At 30.1% G+C, this 22,666-nt stretch overlaps 1 protein-coding gene across 3 annotated transcripts in view; it reads left to right on the top strand.

The window, feature by feature from the left end:
* Nucleotides 1-21,217, top strand: part of LOC111698403 (protocadherin Fat 4) — a 40,934-nt gene extending 19,717 nt beyond the window's left edge. Inside the window, exons 27-51 of one of the 3 annotated variants that reach the window (XM_023468737.1) lie at nt 232-312; nt 646-756; nt 1,783-1,880; nt 2,787-2,906; nt 3,049-3,151; nt 3,974-4,089; nt 5,288-5,408; nt 6,580-6,684; nt 7,701-7,744; nt 7,947-7,999; nt 8,718-8,913; nt 10,432-10,608; nt 11,079-11,127; nt 11,391-11,457; nt 12,943-13,057; nt 14,599-14,690; nt 15,335-15,407; nt 16,089-16,122; nt 17,897-17,984; nt 18,565-18,655; nt 19,330-19,424; nt 19,875-19,956; nt 20,563-20,596; nt 20,656-20,705; nt 21,046-21,217. In XM_023468737.1, coding sequence (XP_023324505.1) covers nt 232-312; nt 646-756; nt 1,783-1,880; nt 2,787-2,906; nt 3,049-3,151; nt 3,974-4,089; nt 5,288-5,408; nt 6,580-6,684; nt 7,701-7,744; nt 7,947-7,999; nt 8,718-8,913; nt 10,432-10,608; nt 11,079-11,127; nt 11,391-11,457; nt 12,943-13,057; nt 14,599-14,690; nt 15,335-15,407; nt 16,089-16,122; nt 17,897-17,984; nt 18,565-18,655; nt 19,330-19,424; nt 19,875-19,956; nt 20,563-20,596; nt 20,656-20,705; nt 21,046-21,123 — 2,273 coding nt within the window. In that variant the 3' untranslated portion in view covers nt 21,124-21,217. Of the gene's footprint in view, nt 1-231; nt 313-645; nt 757-1,782; nt 1,881-2,786; nt 2,907-3,048; nt 3,152-3,973; nt 4,090-5,287; nt 5,409-6,579; nt 6,685-7,700; nt 7,798-7,946; nt 8,000-8,717; nt 8,914-10,431; nt 10,609-11,078; nt 11,128-11,390; nt 11,458-12,942; nt 13,058-14,598; nt 14,691-15,334; nt 15,408-16,088; nt 16,123-17,896; nt 17,985-18,564; nt 18,656-19,329; nt 19,425-19,874; nt 19,957-20,562; nt 20,597-20,655; nt 20,706-21,045 lie in introns of all 3 variants that reach the window. The other 2 variants (XM_023468736.1, XM_023468735.1) reach the window with 2 other exon arrangements.
* The last annotated feature ends 1,449 nt before the right edge of the window (nt 21,218-22,666 follow it).

Here is a 22,666-nt window from a genome sequence, read left to right as displayed (position 1 = left end):
TTCCGCATCGTTCTCGCTTTCTTTCGCAAAATTCTTATGTGAAATGTCGCGAAAATTTTAGCTGGAAACCCAAATTGTGGAAAAGCGTTTTGTAATTATTTGATCAGAGCTGAAAACTTTTGAATGGTGGATATCGGGATTAATGCTTAATCCAATCTTTTTCTTGATCTCGAGATTAAATATTGCTTGTTCTCCTCTCATTTTTAATCTCCAGATTAATTACCCGATCAGGATTAAAAGCAAAACAGGATGCTGAGGTAAATGTGACTATTCTGGATGTAGATGATGAACCACCTAGATTCATTAATACAGGTATATCAACTTAGAAAACTTATCTCATTAAATAAATAAATATTTCAGCATGTTTATTTGTTTATTCTATCAATGCGCATTCTGACATCATAACTTAAGCTGAAACTAGTTTTACTAGCTATTTACAAATTTGGCTTTATACAGTTTCATAACACTTTCCAAGATTAATAGACAAGATTTTAAATTTTTTTGGAAAATGAATTTTTACGTTACAACGTGATGCCAAAAAATATCCAAGATTTATCGCCATTGAGAATTGTTTATGGCACTCTGTAAATGACCAGCTCCTTAACGTTATTTTTGACAATCCCTTTGAAATACTTGTTTTTGTAGGAAACTACAAGAATTTTGAAATTGATAATACAAGAATATCTGGATCTGTATTACTCAACTTCGAAGGAGAGGATCCAGACAAAAATCCAACTTTTACTTTCGAGATTATAGGTAAACATTTTTTTCGTACAGTGTCGGCGATTATATCAATACAGAGCCTGCGATTAAAAAAATTCGGAAAAATACGGCTCGGGTCTAAACTGTCGTTGGGCCTTATTTACGACTTAGGCTTTCGGATTCATGCTGCATCTTATTTTCAACAGAGTTGAGTTTTTAAAAACCGGTTTAAGATTCTATTTACCGGATTTTCATGGTAGGAACTGGCGCATTCTGGGTTTTGATGAGAACAAGACTCAAAATTAAGCCTTATTCTCCACTAAAACCAACCGAGGTTGGTTTTCTTTTCATTGGGCCTAACTCCTTAAGTCGAGCCGAAGATTTTGCAGCTGTCAATCACGTGTTACAAGCTGTTAAAGAAAATACTAATAATTTATTATGCTTTGATCCCTAACAAGCATTATTAAATTACAATTTTTCAAGCACACAAAGAGAAGTTGTTAACTGAAAACTTCACTCTTTTTTCATGATTACGTGTGTCTGCTCTTTAGAAATTTAAATGTAAAGTCATCTTCTTTTCATTGATAAATGCGAAGAGGTTAAAATTGTTCATTTCAAGTTAATTTTTTATCAAAACTATTTAATCTTTTTGATTCTATGTAGAGATTGTTTCATTTATTAGTACTTCAGGGGGTTGGAACTTTTTTAATTGAATGCAACGCCAGAACTAGATATCCACTTGCATGAAAGCTTAAAAGTTTAAGCCTTTTTAAGAGCTTAATGCGTAAAAACGGCTGAACTCAAATGTCAAAATACATACATCCTTTCATAAATACATACGTACTCACATACAACTTTATGTAAATATATGACAGAGGAATTGTTATCTTATACACTTAATTTTATCCTTACAGGGTGTATACTGTATACGTTAAAATCTAGAAAGAGCGGGATGAAGGGTAGAGTTGTGTACGTTCTGAGAAATATGCATAAATGCATACGCAAACAGTAAAACAAAATGGTGGTTTTACACTTTTCTTGATTAAACTACATCATATTTATACTCTAATCTGTATTTAGAAAAAGATCCTGATTTCCCTTGTCGAGTAGAAGGAACCGGATTAGTTCTTGAGAAACAATTAAATGAATTCATGAAATCATTTATATACACTGTACAGGTACACCAAATATACACAGAACGATAAAATGTTAATTCAATAATGGAGATGTTGCACAAACGATATAATGGCAACCCTGTATGGAAATCTTATCATCTCTGCTTGTGTTTAGATCAAGGATAATGTTGGAATGAATAATAAATCTTATTATCTCTGCTTGTGTTAGATCAAGGATAATGTTGGAATGAATGATAAATCTTATTATCTCTGCTTGTGTTTAGATCAAGGATAATGTTGGAATGAATAAATCTTATTATCTCTGCTTGTGTTTATATCAAGTATAATTTTGAGATGAATGATAAACCTTATCATCTCTGCTTGTGTTTAGATCAAGGATAATGTTGGGATGAATGATAAATCTTATTATCTCTGCTTGTGTTTAGATCAAGGATAATGTTGGGTTGAATTGTGTTTAGATCAAGGATAATGTTGGAATGAATAATAAATCTTATTATCTCTGTTTGTGTTTAGATCAAGGATAATGTTGGGATGAATGATAAATCTTATTATCTCTGCTTGTGTTTAGATCAAGGATAATGTTGGGATGAATGATAAATCTATATTATCTATGCTTGTGTTTAGATCAAGGATAATGTTGGGATGAATGATAAATCTTATTATCTCTGCTTGTGTTCAGATCAAGGATAATGTTGGGATGAATAAATCTTATTATCTCTGCTTGTGTTTAGATCAAGGATAATGTTGGGATGAATAATAAATCTTATTATCTCTGCTTGTGTTTAGATCAAGGATAATGTTAGGATGAATAAATCTTATTATCTCTGCTTGTGTTTAGATCAAGGATAATGTTGGGATGAATGATAAATCTTATTATCTCTGTTTGTGTTTAGATCAAGGATAATGTTGGGATGAATGATAAATCTTACTATCTCTGCTTGTGTTTAGATCAAGGATAATATTGGGATGAATGATACGCTCTCCTGTAACCTGACTATCTATGATCTAAATGATAAAACTCCTGAGTTCTCGTATCCTGAAGAAGGAGAAGATATTTGGATCAACGAGGTAAACATTTTTTTATATAAAAATCTGGAATCTTTTTATTTTATTTCCAATATCTTCGAATAGTTTATTTATGATACACATGATATTATGTTAAATCCCATTGAGGCCAAATTTAGATTTTTTATTATTTTGAATTGTTTAGGATTCAGAAATAGGAAAACCAATGATAGACTTCAGTGGACGTCCAGTGAAAGTAAACGCTACTGATGCTGATGTGGATCCACGATATAACAAAGTTACTTATGGTAATTAAAAGATTAGAATCATATATCTTCTAGATATCTTAAAAGATTAGAATCACATACCTTCTAAATATCTAAAAGTTACTTATGGTAAAAGATTAGAATCATATATCTTCTAGATATCTAAAAGTTACTTATGGTAATTAAAAGATTAGAATCACATACCTTCTAAATATCTAAAAGTTACTTATGGTAATTACAAGATTAGAATCATATATCTTCTAAATATCTAAAAGTTACTTATGGTAATTAAAAGATTAGAATCGTATATCTTCTAAATATCTAAAAGTTACTTATGGTAATTAAAAGATTATAATCATATGCCTTCTAAATATCTAAAAGTTACTTATGGTAATTAAAAGATTAGAATCATATATCTTCTAGATATCTTAAATTTACTTGTGGTAATAAAAAGATTAGAATCATATATCTTCTAGATATCTAAAAGTTACTTATGGTAATTAAAAGATTAGAATCATATATCTTCTAAATATCTAAAAGTTACTTATGGTAATTAAAAGATTAGAATCATATATCTTCTAGATATCTAAGTTACTTATGGTAATTAAAAGATTAGAATCATATATCTTCTAGATATCTAAAAGTTACTTATGGTAATCAAAAGATTAGAATCATATATCTTCTAGATATCTAAAAGTTACTTATGGAAATCAAAAGTTTAGAATTTTGGTTTTAAAAAATCTTTTAATCCAATATATTGTACTTTGAAATCAATTTTACTATAACATGAATCCTCATACAATCCTCATGTTCATACTCTGTACCGGACAACAGTTTATAGCAGTGAGAACTTATTTATTTTAGGTTTGTTATCTGAATCAAACTGGTTTAAGCTGGATTCAGAGACAGGAATATTTACACTAAACCGAAATCTATCAGAGTATCCATTTGAAAATCCAGCTGAAGATGACGCAATACCGGTAGAATTCACCGTTTATTTTTATTTTTCACCTTTTTAAGATTATTGAAAACAATATAGTTTAAATAATCTTATTTTAATGTTAGCAAAGGTTTTGAAAATACAGACAGCTCGAGGCGGGTTAAAGGTCGCCTTTGCTTAATATTTTATTTAAAAATGCAGCTTTAAGGGAGTGTTTGCTAAAAATGAAAGGGGGTATAGGCTTACAGCGAAAAATAATCGCTTCTGATCGCTACCAATCTTACTTCTATCTATTGCGTCTATCAGGATAAATTGTTTAAAACGTCCATACAAATTAAGAAAGTCGGAAAATCGGATCGTAAAAAAATCAATTTTATTTCCAAGAAACCATTCAGATATTACAACCTATAGCTATTAATAATTTTTCGACGCATTCGCATATAATTAATATTAAATATTTGTTTTGTATACAATGCACTTAAAATGCCGAAATAGTTGGCCGCCAGATGTTTCAACTCTCGATGCTTTGAATGATTACATGTGGCAGAGACGCTTAGCGAAAAAAAGTCGTTTTAAATGCATTGTATAAAAAAAAAAAAAAAAAAATATTATAAAATATAAACTATTACAAATACATCGAAAAATAATCGATGTCTTTAGGTTGTAATATATGAGTGATTTGTTTGAAATTAAATATTTTACGATACTAGTCGTATATTGCAACTTTCTAAATTTGTATGAACGCTACGTTCTTCAGTAAAAGTCGTTTATAACAATTTTCTCCTTATAGACGCAACAGATAGAAGTAAGATTAGTAGCGATCAAACACGATTATTTTTCGCCGTAAGCTTATACCCCCTTTTATTTTTCGCAAACACTCCCTTTAAGATTCGTAATTAGTAACAGCATTTTTTCTGTTTTAAATTACAACATATATAGCGTTGTTTCTTTAATATAAGATTGAACAAAGGCGACTTACATTCAACTAGTTTTGCCTGCTTGTACTTTTTAACAAAACGATTAAATTAACTAAGGAACTGATAACTCGCCTAAAATTCTAACTTTCTAACCCTTTATCATTGCAACCTAAGGTTGCAGACCTTTGAAGTTCCAGACTATGATGAGTTTTGCTAGATTTGATATTCAACATTCAAAACATCGAAGGTTTAGACCCATCTGGTGGCAAAGATATGGGAAAACTAGAGTTTGATGCAAGTACTCAGTTGTTTTGTATTTAGTTGACAGTACAAGCCTACGACCTGGGACAAACCAACACCGCAACTAAAACAATAACTCTGCGAGTCCAGCGAGATTATCCTCCAAAGTTTGGTCAGCTGTCCTACAGCTTTGAGGTTGTAGGTAAATATTTAGATTTTATATAATACAATCTAAATTGCCCGGCGTTGCCCAGGTTACTCTTAGTTACTCCCGCTGTTTACCCGCGATTGGTCTTAAATTAAAGTTAGTTTAAAAATTTAAAATCTGTTTAGCCTATGTCCCCACCCGAAGTGCCCATGGGTTCCCTCAACAAAATTCAGCCAAGTTAGCATGATTCGACAGCAAGTATGAAAATAGAAATTTTGGGAATTCCCCAGATTCCCAAGAATTTGTGGAATTTCCTAGATTCTCATATATTTGGAAAATTTCCCAGATTCCCAGGCATTTGGGGAATTCCCGAAATTTCCCAAATTCCTATAGGCATTGAGGGAGGTATATTTTTAAGATTTTGGAAATTTCTCAAATGACTGGACATTTGGGAAATTTCTCAAATAGCTACGCATTTGAGAAATTTCCTATTCTTGAAAAATAAACTACCCTCATTCAGATTCACCAGATTCCCAGGCATTTAGGGAATTCCCAAGATTCCTAAGCATTTCGGGAATTTCCCTGAATCCCAGGTATTTGGAAAATTGCCCAGATTCCTTAATGAATCTGAGGAGGTTTAATTTTTCAATTATAGGAAATTTCTCAAATGCCTAGCTGTTTGGGAAATTTCCCAAATGTCCAGTCTTGAAAAATTTCCAAAATCGAATTTTATCATCTATATATGTATGCACTGATATTGTAGACCTTTGATAATTTAAACTTTGAATTCTGCTAGATCTTCTAGCCAACTTTTGAATTAAATATCGAAGGTTTATGCAATCAGGCACCGTATATAATGAATTTGAGCTAGGTCGTTAAACTACAGTCGATAATAAACACTTCTGCAGTGCTGCAATGAAGTTTACATCCACATATAGGATATAGAAAAACCTAAATTACCGTTTCAAAATACGTTGGTTGAACTGTCCTTAGACCTGGCTTAAATTCATAAAATTCATTTGCAGGTTATGAATATTTTAATCATTATTAAGATATAGCCTGATATAGAAAACGTTTGATATTTCAATCTATGAATTCTGAAAAAAACGAACGTATTAAATTCCTGGATTTTCCCTTTTTCTTGTTATTCAGTTTTAAACATAAAAATGAAAACAGTATTTAATAACTTTGAAAATTAAAAATTTTGATTTGAGTTTTTCTTCAGAAAATACAGAGCTGTTAATCATGTTGGAGAATGCGACGGATAAAAACAATATTGAGCCACCAACTGATGATTGGATCCCTCAAGAAATATGTTATTTCATCATAGGTAAAAATATTTAACAAAAATCTTATACTACATACTAAGAAATGTCATAATATGAATAGATTAAATGTAATTAAAATCAAATAAACTTTCTTTTGTATTATAAAGTTTAAGATATCTTAGTTATTCTACATCTAATGAAAAATGTACAGAAACTATTTTGAAAGTTGATATAAAAAGACATGTTTTACCTATATAAAGCTTTGTTATTTAGGCTTCATCTTAAATTTTGTTAAACCTGCAGAGGAATAGGACATAAATCTGGAAAATCTTGTTTAGTTTCATGTTTATATTTGTATTTGTTACCTATAATTAGACAGTAATGACAACCTATAACTCTTTAAATTTACTGATGGAAAGGCTGAACTTTGCTTTTACCTTCAATATTGTTTATAAATGTTAAACTGGTTGAATGGACATACAAAGAAATCAACTTACAACTGCACAAACCCCTAAATGTAAGAATTTATGATTGAATAAATTTCGTACATTCTTCTCAAAAGTCTCATCCTGTAGGTAACCCAATATATAATCTAGAATATCCTGTAGGTAACCCAGTATATAATCTAGAATATCCTGTAGGTAACCCAGTATATAATCTAGAATATCCAGTAGGTAACCCAGTATATAATCTAGAATATCCTGTTGGTAACCCAGTATATAATCTAGAATATCCTGTAGGTAACCCAGTATATAATCTAGAATATCCTGTTGGTAACCCAGTATATAATCTAGAATATCCTGTTGGTAACCCAGTATATAATCTAGAATATCCTGTAGGTAACCCAGTATATAATCTAGAATATCCTGTATGTAACCCAGTATATAATCTAGAATATCCAGTAGGTAACCCAATATATAATCTAGAATATCCTGTAGGTAACCCAGTATATAATCTATAATATCCTGTAGGTAACCCAGTATATAATCTAGAATAAGTGAAATAGGAAATACAAAAAATATAATAAATATTTTTTAAATTCCCAAAACTTTTCTTAAATATTTTTTTTTATTATTAGGTGGGAATGAAAAGGAAATATTTAGTGTTGGATTAAAGTCTAATATATTATCCAACAATATAGAGATAGATAGAGACTGTGGGAATGATTGTGCAAGGTAAAAGTCTAATATATACTATTTAACAATATAGAGATAGATAGAGACTGTGGGAATGATTGTGCAAGGTAAAAGTCTAATATATACTATCCAACAATATAGAGATAAATAGAGACTGTGGGAATGATTGTGCAAGGTAAAAGTCTAATATATTATCCAACAATATAGAGATAGATAGAGACTGTGGGAATGATTGTGCAAGGTAAAAGTCTAATATATTATCCAACAAGATATAGATAGATAGAGACTGTGGGAATGATTGTGCAAGGTAAAAAAAAACGAAATGTAGAATGTTGTAATAATAGACTGTTTAACAAGTAGAGAAAGAGGCTGTTGGAATTGGCTTTCATTGTAATAACAGCTACCTTCTAATAAAAAAGATTTCAGTTCTACTTCAGTGTACCCCCCCCCCTCCCTTCCCACCTCCATCCTACCCCTTATCCCATTTATTGACTGAGTTTAGCTGGCACTATACATTGATTTGATTTTACCTAGTATCAAGTAGTATTAAAGGGACTGTACGTTTAATAAATAATGTCAAGTAACCCTCCATTCCAGATGGTAATGTCCGATTTTCAGCGGTACCCTTGAAACCTTTATCTGAAAAATAATGTGGGTGATATGGTCGTTTTTCTAGGTCTTAAAGTGTTTATTTTTTATAATGCCTATGTCCATGCTATTACACATTATCAGTTTTCAAAATTATATACATTGATATCTAAGACAAAGTAGTCAGGGGTACCATTGTAAATCTGCCATTGATGACATCAACAAAGGGTCGATTAAAATTATACGCTCACAGTCCCTTTAAAGCTACATTTGATATTTTTTATATCCAGGTATAATCTGATATATTTTATATCCAGGTATAATCTGATATATTTTATATCCAGGTATAATCTGATATATTTTATATCCAGGTACAATCTGATAATAGCAGCGACCAACTTATGTGCTAGTCCACCTGACCTTGATTCTCTGAGTGCTGAAGAGAAGTTGAATGTAACACTGTATATACAAGATGTTAATGATGTCGAACCAAGGTTTATTGATGGTACTAGAACTGCTGGTATTACAGGGGAGGATAAAAACAATGATATAATTATCAGATTACAGGTTACACATTATATACATATTAGCTTAAAGGGAGTGACCGGCAATGTATGGTAGTTGAATTGAGAATGATGTATTGTGGAGAAATGTTTTAGGATTCATTTGAGACCCATGAGACGATTTAATGATTTATAATTACTGGTTTGAACGCAAAGAGTCGATGTTCAAAATCTTCCATTTGGATGGTAACGTTTAGAGAATCAATTTTTTTAATTATAAATAACGACCACAAAAAATGTAAAAAAATCTACAGTAAACTAATTAGATGTTTAGGAACATATTTCGCAATAGAAATTTTCTCATTTAATCAATGATAAAATCATTTTTTTTTCATCATTATACTGAATTTTTTTCGCAGATTTCTTCAAATTCTTTAAATGTCGTTTTTTCATAAAAATTCCAAGAAATCTACAGAAAATGTTTGTGAACAATGAGACATTACAGAAACCAATAACTGAATAAGATTATTTATTTTCGATGATAATATTGAATTTTCATTTTCTCAACCTGCTCCTAAATAACTAATTATTTTTATTACATTTGTCGTTGTCGTTATGGAATAATTTTTTTTAACCGATTCTCAAAATAATTTTTTTTTAATGACCAATCTTTAAGGATTTTAAAGATTTAATTTGCGCTTTTGCTGAAATATGCACCGTGAACACGTCTCATAGTTTCCTAAACATGATTCCTAAACATTATTTACACAACACTACATTGTCAGTTAAACTACCATACATTGCCGGTCACTCCCTTAAAAGGGAGTATCAATTTGATTTAAAGTGCACCCCCATTTACCTGAGCCAAACTAGGAAAGACATCGTTGTTTTTCTTTTGTTTTAAGTGTTAAGTTAAGGAGAGAAATCACAAATTGAAAATTAACCATATTTAGAAAGAAAACGCAAGGATATCTCCATCTTTTTTCATTAAAAGAAGGTTTGAATAGAAAGACATTTGAAATTCCATCTACAGTTCCTTTAAATCAAATTTGAGTTTCCTTACAAATACGATTTTCATAAACTTGTTATTTTCACCCGTTCATTTGCAAAGTTCCACCTGGCGAGAATAATCTGAAATTGCAAAATCAAAACATATCTCTTAGAGTGTTTCTTATCACACAAAAATAACTCCTATCTTGGCTGTATCTTCTCACTTTCATTTATATTTTAATCTCATATTCGAATACCGTCGAAAATACTTCAGTACTTCAATATCTAGAAAATTTAGTCCAACAAAAGTTCCAAATTATGAAATTTACTATTCGCAAGAAATTGTTATTTCTTAATCCCTATTTCTTTGCAACTTGATGTCGTTAGGACCTTTGATATTTCAAATTATAAATGCTCTGTCATAGCCAAAGTTTAAAAAATGCAAGTTTTAAACCATACAATGACAAAATTGAAATTAAGAAATTAGAGTTTGTGGCGAGTCACTTCCTTTAAATGTAGAGAATAAAGTATAACATTGGGAAAAGTTTTAATGACCAATCAACTGTAATAAAATAAAAATAGTTCTGTTTAGGCCACAGATCCTGATCTAGAGGATAACCCTGGGATCACGGGTTCAGGCCTTAACTTTGGTATCGGAGAAATTATAATTGGACCTGAATCCATAGATCTAGATATATCCGTCCCATTTATTCTCTCCGCAAACCCGAATTCGAACGATGTAGAGATTAAACTCAACTTCAATCCGACAGTAAGTTCAAGTTAATCATTATATTTTTCTTATAAAAAACATTCCTTGTGTAAATAAATACAAAGCAATCATCCAATAATTACTTAGATTCGTTGAATCTCTGATGAAACCCTTTTTAGTTTTTGTTTTTTCAAATAAATTTCCCTAGAAGGTTAAGGTCTGTGTATGTACTGGTACAGTTTGCTCTAGCACCTTGAAAGTCGACCCGGTACTTGAATTGAATCGGAGTTTACACTGTTCTCATCATTTAAAAAAAAATCATAAAATGTATTTAAATATGATAAACGCATATATCCAATAAACATTTAAACCATTTAAAAAAATAAATTCGCCCCAAAAATATTTTGTCGTTGATATTTCGCTTGTGCCCTAAAATTAAAAAACATGTTTACACTCATAATTGGATCATCAAGGGTCAAGCTGGATAATGTAGATATATTTTGTCTATATTCAGACACCTTTGTTTTTAGACCACTATGAAAGGATATTTTGAATTCAATATAACTGTTACAGATAAAGGTAATTCTAATTAAATACTTAATAAAAAAATAAAAACTACATAAATATAAAATATCAATATTCGTTCGTAATAATTTTCATAATAAATTCTGCTAAAAATATTAAAGAAAACCATCCAATAGGAATCTCAGCAATTCTAAAGAAAATTATTTGCGCGTAGAACCGTCACTTCTGAGATCAACCGCACATGGGGCGTCTGCACACTCTGGAGTAATCTTTAAAAAAAATTATTTACATTGTTTAGTTGAATTTTTAAAATTTAGTTGGACACAGTAGTGTTGCTGAAGTAAAGATAGTAATGATAGCTCCTGAACATGTTTGTTTGTTCAGGTAAAGTATAAACACGTACAGTACACGTACAGTACACGTACAGTACACGTACAGTACACGTACAGTACACGTACAGTACACGTACAGTACACGTACAGTACACGTACAGTACACGTACAGTACACGTACAGTACACGTACAGTACACAGGAGGTAGACGTACGGAACAAGAGCAGTACCAAAAAAATCCTTGTAATAAAAAATCTCTGTAAATAAAGTCCTATCATTTTGAGACTTTATTTTCTACGACTTTTTTTCTGGCTTCAGTATGATTCTATACAAAAAAGTACTCTTATAGTGGAAAATACATGGGAATAAAGGATGTTTACAAACAATGGAAAACGGGGCTTGATATTGAAAACACCCCTGGCCATATTCAATTTATGCAGATGCATAGAAGAAAAGTCCTTTGTATGAAAAAGTTTAAGAATGGCCTCATTTTTTCTTTAAGACTTTAATTCCTGTGATTTTATTTCCTGAGACTTTAATGGCAGCCCCTTCAATATTTTAGGAAAAAAAGTACCAGAAATCTAAAACTTAGGACTTTATATCCAATGGCATTTTGTCATAGGACTTCAGAAAATTGGAACTTTTTTACCAAAGTTTTTATTTCCAGGTTTTTTCCCAGAAACCTTTTTTTCTTGAAACTTTCTTACATAGATTCGTATACCACACTAAACCACAAAACAATATATATCTGCAATTTAACAAAGATATATATGCTGATAAATGAGATTTTACAAATGGGACACATAAATGATAAAACTGTTAAAAGAGATTTTACAAATGGGACACATAAATGATAAAACTGTTAAAAGAGATTTTACAAATGGGACACATAAATGATAAAACTGTTAAGAGATTTTACAAATGGGACACATAAATGATAAAACTGTTAAAAGAGATTTTACAAATGGGACACATAAATGATAAAATTGTTAAATGAGAAGATAAAATAAAATTCAGGCAACTTTATGTGTATTTGATGTGTTGTTATCAAACAAATAGTAATAACAGAAGTTTAAGAATAAGTTTATGAAAATACGTGTTCATGTTTACACTGCTGTTCATGTTTACACTGCTGTTCATGTTTATACTGCTGTTCATGTTTATTGGACAATTTAAAATCATGACTTGAGTTTTACAGCAGTCTTTTTATTCCACAGTTTCTAGGTTCTCACTATTATATATCACATGATTTTTACTTTATAATCCTTTTCAGGAACAATTATCATTTAGTTAAATGAGATAAAATATCTACAGTGGTGAGCGATTATATTAGACAAGGAAAACGGTTTTTTTTTAAATTTTGATTGTTTACAAGCTTTATTCGAATTAAACAAAACAAGTAATCAAAGAGAAGCTTTTTTATTCGACAGCTCCTCTTTGTTGTTTAAAAGCTTGATTTCAGTCAAAATTGAAATCGAAAGTCGTCTTCATTGTATTGATATATGCGACGACGACTGTAGATAAAGATTATGTTTAGTTTTGAGAATTCCAAGCTTGAGATAGAAGCAAAAGAGCAGAATATTGTAGATATATATGAGCGAATCCTTCCTTATATTTTCAACATTGATAGAATCACCGAGCCTAGCTTGAAGGTAAGGAGCAATTCAACAAATTAATTATAATTGATATTTTGGGTACTCACCCTTTATTTTACATGTCTAATTCACAACGGTACCATGTAAACCTTATTGTTTCATCAAAAATTATGGCAATATTCTTGTTTTCAATTTGAGAATTGATTTTTTCGCAAGAGGGTGTAAAGGGTGCATATGTAAATTAGACTTATTACTCGCATTTATTAAGTTACATGGTTCACTTAGAGTTTAAAATCTTTGTCTTATGAAATATCCATGTTTATATTCAATTATTATTTTATTATTAAAATTTTGGGATCTCCACTAAAATAGCATGCGCATTTCCGCTTCAGAAGCAATGAAGGATATTTACAAAATTAAACACTTCAAGAAAAAACGTACTTTATCAGATTCAAAGAATATCATTGTAAATCTGGATTTCCCCTTTTGTTCGCGACCAATATTATAGTTCTATCTGATCTACCTAATCTACCTAATCTACCTGATCTACCTGATCTACCTGATCTAGCTGATCTACCCGATCTACCTGATCTACCTGGTCTACCTGATCTACCTGATCTACCTAATCTACCTAATCGACCTGATCTACCTGATCTACCTGATCTACCCGATCTACCTGATCTACCTGATCTACCTGATCTACCTAATCTAACCAAATCAACCTGATCTACCTGATCTACCTAATCTACCTAATCTACCTGATCTACCTAATCTACCTAATCTACCTAATCTACCTGATCTTCCTGATTTACCTGATCTACCCGATCTACCTGATCTACCTGATCTACCTAATCTACCTGATCTACCTGATCTACATGATCTACCTGATCTACCTGATCTACCTGATCTACCTGATCTACCTGATCTATCTGATCTACCTGATCTACCTAATCTACCTAATCTACCTGATCTACCTAATCTACATAATCTACCTAATCTACCTGATCTACCTGATTTACCTGATCTACCCGATCTACCTGATCGACCTGATCTACCTAATCTACCTGATCTACCTGATCTACATGATCTACCTGATCTACATGATCTACCTGATCTATCTGATCTACCTGATCTACCTGATCTACCTGATCTATCTGATCTACCTGATCTACCTGATCTACCTGATCTACCTGACCTACCTGATCTATCTGATTTATCTGATCTACCTAATCTATCTGATCTACCTGATCTACCTGATCTACCTGATCTACCTGTCTATACCGGATCTACCTGATCTACCTGTTCTACCTGTTTTAAAAAAATTAATATAACACTGTTTCAAAGTTATACCAAAACTCAAATATATGAGATTTATCGGAATTAAAGTTTTAAACAAGTCATATTCAGCAAATACAAAACTAATCTGAAAATTAGGGTAATTTTAATTATAATATTTGAATAAAATACTTATTAATTTTTAATAAATATGTAGTAAATGCCATACTCCAATAAATCCTTTTTAATAGTCCCTCTAAAGTGTTAAATTAAATTATGTCAACAGTGCTTTTGATAATTTACAATTGTAAATGAATATATAGGCAGGTATGTACAGTACGGGACTAGCTGAGGTTCAGTCACATTTTCTGAATAAGACGACAATTGAACCCATCGATAGAAACGAGGTTCTTGTGTAAGTTTTTTAATCATTTAAAAAAACAAATTTTAATTCAATCTTCCATGTTTATTTAGAAAGCTCAATCCTAGATACTGCATGAGACTAATTAAAAATAAATATGCTTCAAAAATGTTTTAAAGTTTTTTTTAAAAAACTACCTTGCACTTTATCATTAATGTTCAGAATTTTATGCTGAATTTCATTATAGCAGTGCTATAAAGTAATTTTCGTACTGATAAATTTGCTGTATATGTTAGCACCATATCTTAAAAACATCGTCGCCACAAACAAAATACTACAAATACTACAAAATTTTTCTTTTGCATCTCGCAAACTTTTGGCGAAATTTCGCGAAAATGAATAAAGCAAAAAAGCCAATTAAACGAAGCGAAATACCGTAAAAAATAGTTTAGCGAAATTTTTACGAAACAGATTGAAGCGAATTTTCGCGAGCAACGAGAAAATTTTCGCATTTTCGCGAGGGAACGAAATGCGAAAGGAGGCGCAAATTTGCGCGAAAAATGCGAAATTTTTGCAAAATGATTTTTTCTTTTCGCTGCGAAACCCTAAATTGCACGCCCTCAGAATTGTTTTTAAATTTTTAAATTTTAGTATTCCACAATTTTCGCCAAATATGTTTACCGGTAAAATATATTTAGGATCTACGACCGGTTTCAAACAACACTACAGCAGAGTCTTCATGATATAAACATAACTCTCAGACTCTTCGAGGCAGGGTTTCCATCAACAAATAATATTTATTCAATTTCGGGAATTTCGATGATAAAATATGTTTATATGTTAATTATAAAAAAATTAGCATTTGAGAAAACAATTATTGCAAATATCCATGCGGTAAGATTTAGCGCATTGATGTGCAAAATTAGTAATATTCTTCGGATATAAGAACACACAGACACTGGAATTTATTATTTAAGAGGGGCGAGAAATAATAAATAACATTTCTTTCAACTAGTAACTAATTAATTTCAGGATGAAGAAATAATATCTATTCATGCAACTGCCTTGTGTTAATTTAAGGAAAAACCCCGGCAAAATATTATTTTCCAAATTATAACAAGGTAGTTGCTTATTTCATTTTATTCCATTTTAAACCGAAAAAAAAACGCGAAAAAAAAACTCTAAAATCTGCAAAATTTAGTTAAACATCCAATCTTTCGGGACATTATTTCTCATAATGTCCCAGAACAATTATGAGAAATAATATCCCAGAAGATTTTCAAATTACAGAAAAATACACGGCATATTAATTCTAATTTTTTGTGCTACCAATACGATTTTATGTTATGGCATACAACAGGATAATTTTAAATTTGTACCCGGATAGTTTATCCAGCTTCAGATCAAGTTTTACGATATTACGCATATTTAAAATGGAAACCCTAATACAAGGTAGAAGAAGAGGAGGAGGGGACAAATCTACCAGGTACAAGACCGTCTAACTAATCAGGACAGTAAACAGAAGACATAAATATCGTTTTTCATACTGATTTGATACTAATTTGATAGTAATTAAACAACAGTTATAAGTTATAAGTCGTCTGAAATCTTTGTTCTTTAAGGGACTGTAAAGGAAAAATGAAAGGTGGTATAGGATGAAACCTGAAAATCTCAGGCGTTAAATGATACATAAGAATTCTATCTGATGTTCCTTTCTCGAGAAATTGATATAAAACTTTTTCAAATTTATACGAAAATTCATATGCAATTTTGTATAAAAGTTGTAGTATTAAACAGATCATATTCAACAAATATGAAACCAATCTGAAAAAGATTGTATCCCACAGGAGTCTGAGAATCTCAGGTTTGCTCATATTATAATTTTTTAATTTGATTTTGCATTTTGAATTGATATTATTGATAAAATTATTACATATAGTCCGTATTATGTCACAATAACTTCAGCCAATGACAGTGCAGTATCGTTGTCATGTGGTACAGACGGAAATCATGTGACCAGTATACTGCACTGCCATTGGCTGAAGTACTGGTGACGTAATACCTACTTTACGGATTATATGTAATTGTGGCGGACAAGTCGTCCTACTTTCCGCCGTAATGTCTGCAAGTACCTACCTGATCAAAACTCATGTGTCATATTAGTATTTTTGTTTCTTTGTTTATTGATATGAAAAATATAGTTAGTTGTTCATAGACTTTTGTCTTTTATTTAGCCGTCGCTAAATAATAATATTATCAATTATATCTATTAAAAATGCAAAATAAAAATAAAATACTTATAACAGGAGCAAACCTGAGATTCTTAGGTTTCTGTAGGATAAAGTCTTTTTTAGATTGGTTCTGTATTTTCTGAATATGATTTGTTTTAACCTACAATTGTTATGCTAAATTGCATATATATGAATTTCCGTATAATTTTGACACAGTTTTAAATCAATTTCTCAAGACAGGAACATCAGATAGATGTCTTCTATGTATCGTTCAATGCCTAAAATTCTCAAGTTTCATCCTATACCCCCTGTCATTTTTCCTTTACAGTCCGTTTAAATAGATAACGAAATCATCGACGACCTTTGCGTCTTTTCTCAATTTAAAAGTTTATACGGACACCCTGTATATATACTATATACTATACTACCCGGACACCCTGTAGTCTGTTTATTATCAAATAGGAAAAGGAAACCAATATTATATGATTTGTTGAATTAGATACTATATATTATAGTATTGATAGTTTCTACTATACTATTTGTTTAGTTACCATGATAGTTTTAATAGTTTCTACTATACTATTTGTTTAGTTACCATGATAGTTTTGATAGTTTCTACTATACTATTTGTTTAGTTACCATGATAGTTTTGATAGTTTCTACAATACTATTTGTTTAGTTACTATGATAGTTCTGATAGTTTTTACTATACTATTTGTTTAGTTACTATGATAGTTCTGATAGTTTCTACTATACTATTTGTTTAGTTACTATGATAGTTCTGATAGTTTCTACTATACTATTTGTTTCGTTACATTAATAGCTGATAGTTTCTACTATACTATTTGTTTAGTTACTATGATAGTTCTGATAGTTTCTACTATACTATTTGTTTAGTTACTAAGATAGTTCTGATAGTTTCTACTATACTATTTGTTTAGTTACTAAGATAGTTTTGATAGTTTCTACTAACAAATTTGTTTAGTTACTATGATAGTTTTGATAGTTTCTACTATACTATTTTTTTAGTTACTATGATAGTTCTGATAGTTTCTACTATACTATTTGGTTTCATGTTCTCATTTCTTCTGATAGCTTACTGCATTAGAACAAATATGTAAGTATACAAATGTTATTAATAGAAGAAAATAGATACCTTCGCATTCAAAACATCCCTACATTATGTTCATATTGGGAAAACATTATTCCATGAATATAAGTTCAGCTGACAATACGAACAATTCAACTATGATACAGCGTCATTTTAACATTTTCGGCCATCTATACAGATGAAGTTAAACCTTATGGAAATCCAACGTATAGAAACCGCTACGTATAGCAACAAGGCGTATTTTCCGGGAGAACATTTTTTTATATTTTGGAGAAATTAAATAATCAGTGTAAAGTAGATATAATTTTATAAAATCCTTTTATTTAAATGGTAAAACGGAATTTTATGAAATCATATTAGCATTACTATAAGAGAACTTTTTTTATACTTTTAAGAATTTTTTTTTACAGATGTTCAAACATTTACAAATATTTTATTTTTAACATTTAAAAACATTCTTTAACAATACTAACATTCTTAAACATGTTCAAATATTTTTTTAGCATTTACAAACAATCTTAGAACATTTTTAAACATTCTTAAACAATTTGAATAAGCTCAATTTTAATTATTTATAATTATCCAGTCTTGAGAGGAAAGTAAAAGCTATGGAGACTGCTGCAGATGTGGATACAAACAAGAATACAAATGAAAAAATTTATCTAACAGCTCTTCAGGTGTTTTTAATGATCGATATCTTGTTAGACATTCATTTTATAGTATTTACTCACTTTTTTCTGTTCGATATTTCTGTTTCAATTTAAATTGTGATCAAAAAAACTATTTTTTTCTTGATAAAACTTCTTGACATTACACTGCACAGACAGAGCATCAGTGTGGACGGTTTCTATCAATATCTGTTTACAGAAACATCAGATATAGAAATAAAGTACAGTGAGACTCATAAAACTGTTGAATAAGACAACTTTTATTCACAAGTTATGATTTTATTCCGTTGAAGATGAAATATAGCAATTGTGTATTGTACACGGACTTATTCTAGTTTGTTTTAATCTTCATACACTATAGAAACTATAGAAGTAAATATATATATATAAATACTCTGCGAGGTTCGGAGCATCTTTAACGCCGAATTTTAAATTTAATTTACTAAGTCTGCTGGTTTTCAAGCTACAAGCTACAAAACTTTTTGCTTTTCAAAAACATTCAATGCACATAAAGATTGCTTATTATTTCACAGTTTTATGGGACTCCCTGAGCTACCAATAATTTCATATTTTCTTCTGATTTCCTCTGTTTTCCTTTCTTTATTTTTTTGCGATCATTACCTTTAAAGAAAAAAGGCGCTTTTCTTAATTTCTAAATTTGTAAATATTTGTGCTTTTTTCAGGAGAATGTGCCGGGTTCAAACGAGTTTGCAGGAGAAGGTGCAAATCCTATTTGGCAGGTTGCAATGGAGAGCAATGATTTTGAGGACGAGATCAGGTGAGGACGATTTATAAGAACTATTTGAACATTTTGATTATTTGAAGGTTGTGCGGAACAAAAATTAATCAATTGTTGCGAATTTTGTATATTTCTCAATCAGAATTTGATAAAAACTAATCATTATCTGGTAGTACAGCTGTTAGCATCGTGTTATTTTTTTTTGGGGTCACAATTTCCACCTTTTTAAGAAGTATCATATTAGGTTGTAAATTGTTAATAATTTTTAGAGGGGGGGGGGATTACTCCATATAAATAAATTGTTTAAACTAAACACCATTTAAATATTCCTTTTTTTACTATATAATTTTACTTGGAGTTACCATTCCTTATTTTCTATTAAAACTTAAATATTAGACACAGTAGAATTATCGAAAAAAAAGTTTATAATTCCTGAAATGATAAAAATATGATTCCAGAGAAAGTGCGGAGAAAATGCCAAATGTTTAGGTTTGACGATAATGAGAGTCAGTCGAGTGGAGATTCAATCCTGATAGGAGTTGAGGAGGACAAGGATTTCAGGGATTATAAGGTTATTTTTAAATCTATATTTTAGGGATTATAAGGTTATTTTTAAATCTATATTTTAGGGATTATAAGGTTATTTTTAAATCTATATTTTAGGGATTTTTGGGGAAAATTAAGGGATTCTAGGCTAATCTAGCTAAGGGGAATTACAAATTAATAAATTTAATGAATTTTTAGGTTTCCTTCAAAATTATATTCAGGACTTTTCAGGAAAATTTAAACAAATATTTCAGAGATTTTATAATAATTTTAAAAATTTGAATTTACTGGCTTCTAAGGAAGCTGTTAACCGTTGCTCATCAAACTGTCATTATTTAATTGTTATTAACAGTTTATAACGAGCAAAATTATTTAAAATGAACCATCTAGAATCCTTCCCTGTCGAGTCGTATTGGACCCGATCGGTTTAGTTGTTTTGACATTTATTGGAACAAACAAACATACGGCCAAGCAAAAAATATTTATAGAAGTAAATTTATCTCTTTTCAATATAGATAATATCTTACTAATTGTTACTTAGCTAAAGGCTTAAATGAAAGGGTATGGTTGTGAATCGGGCGTGAAGCTATCTATTTTGACATAAACCATCTTTTCAACTTGAAATATTTAGGATTTAGATGTTGACATGGACCTCTACAATGTCGGTAAGATATTTGAAAATTATTATTTTAAAAAATATATTTTAATATTTTTTGATTTGTAGTGAACAAAAGATACAAAACAATCGACGACTACCAAGCTCCGTCCTCACAGGTAGATATTATATATCTTCGGATTCTCTCATTTCATGCAATTAATTTATACTTTAAATGGTTAATCCTTGTCTAGATTAAGCTCAATAAGGATCAATTTTTAAAAATAAACAATATAATAAACACGCAAGCGTACATTTTTTTATTTACATTTTTTTTTGAAAAAGAAAAAATGAATTTTTAGAATGCAGTTTGGTAACAAAGCCTTTGTTTTCTTTTTCAACAGCTAACTCTCTCTTAATAGATTATGGTGCATTTTTAAAATATCAAATTAAAAATTTAATTTTTAAATTATCAAATTAAAAAATTAAATTTTTTGTGTTCAACCATTTTGGTTTCAGAGTGGAGTGTTCACATTAAGCTCCGGGAAGCTAGGAGGGAATCCTTTATATAATAGTGATGACGATGAAGATCTTTAATCATAAATTAATAATTTCAGATTAATGATTAAATATTATATAAAGAGACTGTATGCCGAATTTAGCAATAAATTAAAAATATATATTTGCTGTATTTTATGTCGAAAAGTTTGAGTTTGCAGTTTTAGGTCATTAATAGAAAAAAATCGATTTAAACAATTGGTAAGCACTATTTCCTCTTAGCACTTTGCACTAGGAGGGGGGGGGGGAATTGTAATCGTAATTGTAATAGAAATGTGTTTATAGAGTTAAACTCAGTTAAAAGAAGTCATAGGGAGAATTTGTATTATGTCGTCTTGAATTTGATTTGAATTTGAATTTGAAGCTGTCTTGTTTTTGTTATTAGCTCGCAGCTTTACAGGATGTGTGTTATGATAAAGAATAATCAAAATTTCTGTGTTAAAAGCCAAAGTTTTTATTTGGAATGAAAATTTTCTGGATACATTTTTTGTAAAGATAAATAAAAAGCCCTGAAATACGCGTAACCTGCCAATTTACGTGTTATAAATCTTTCATAATAGCGGCAAACCCATGTAAAAAATTAAGTTCTTCCGATGTCTTCTTATATTTGAGTTTAACTGTATAACAGATGTACTCTACAGACTAACAGATGTACTCTACAGTACTCTACAGACTAACAGATGTACTCTACAGTACTCTACAGATGTTTGTATTTGCAGCTCTCATATGCTTTAACTTACAAGCAACATGTATTTAGATACATTAAACGCCTAACTAGGATAGTACAACAAGGTGGCAACAGAGAAATGAACCAATTATAAACGACGACGACGAAATTTTCTCACATTATTTGACATGTTTTTCAAGATTAAATAAATATAGTATAAAAACAGAAAATAAAGAACACATAAAATAGCACTGTCTTCACTGTAAGATAAGCTCTATATTTTAAAATTATCACTATTATTAATAATTTAATTTTGTCGGACACAAAAACTAAGTTGAAACTTGTGACGTTAGAATACAGCTTTTCTGAGAGTTTACAAATACTGCGTTGCCATCTATTGTACTTAACAATCTATTTGGGATATTCTAATAAATATTGTAATAATATCTTTTTATGTCACTACGTTCCTGCAAAGTTTTCATTGAAAATTGGCATATTTGCATTTTTGAAGACTATATAATTATTTAAAACGCTTTTTACTTCCCAGGACCAAATTTAGCGGAAAAACATCTTTTATCAAAATTTGGATATTCTTTAGTAGCCTTGGTATTGTTAACTCTTCAATGTAAAATAATAGAAAAAAGTTAAATTTATATTTACATATAAATTTCTTAATGAAAAATAAATATTTTTTTTATGATGGCACATTAATGCAGTTAATTGAAGGTACAAAATAAAATATTTTTCTAAAGAGTTTGGACATTTTCAGAGTGTTTTTGAACATTAAATTAAATTTAAAATATCTTTTTAGACAGTTTTGTGTTTATCTCTGAATGACATACCAATTCTAAACAAATATTTTGCTATTAAATATATATTATATATTATATATGAATATTGAGACTAATGTGCAGC

Source organism: Eurytemora carolleeae, unplaced genomic scaffold (assembly GCF_000591075.1).
Source record: "Eurytemora carolleeae unplaced genomic scaffold, Eaff_2.0 scaffold50, whole genome shotgun sequence".
In the NCBI taxonomy this organism is placed as follows: domain Eukaryota; kingdom Metazoa; phylum Arthropoda; class Copepoda; order Calanoida; family Temoridae; genus Eurytemora; species Eurytemora carolleeae.
Note: the sequence above shows the minus strand (reverse complement) of the source record. Positions and strands in the feature narration are given on the sequence as shown.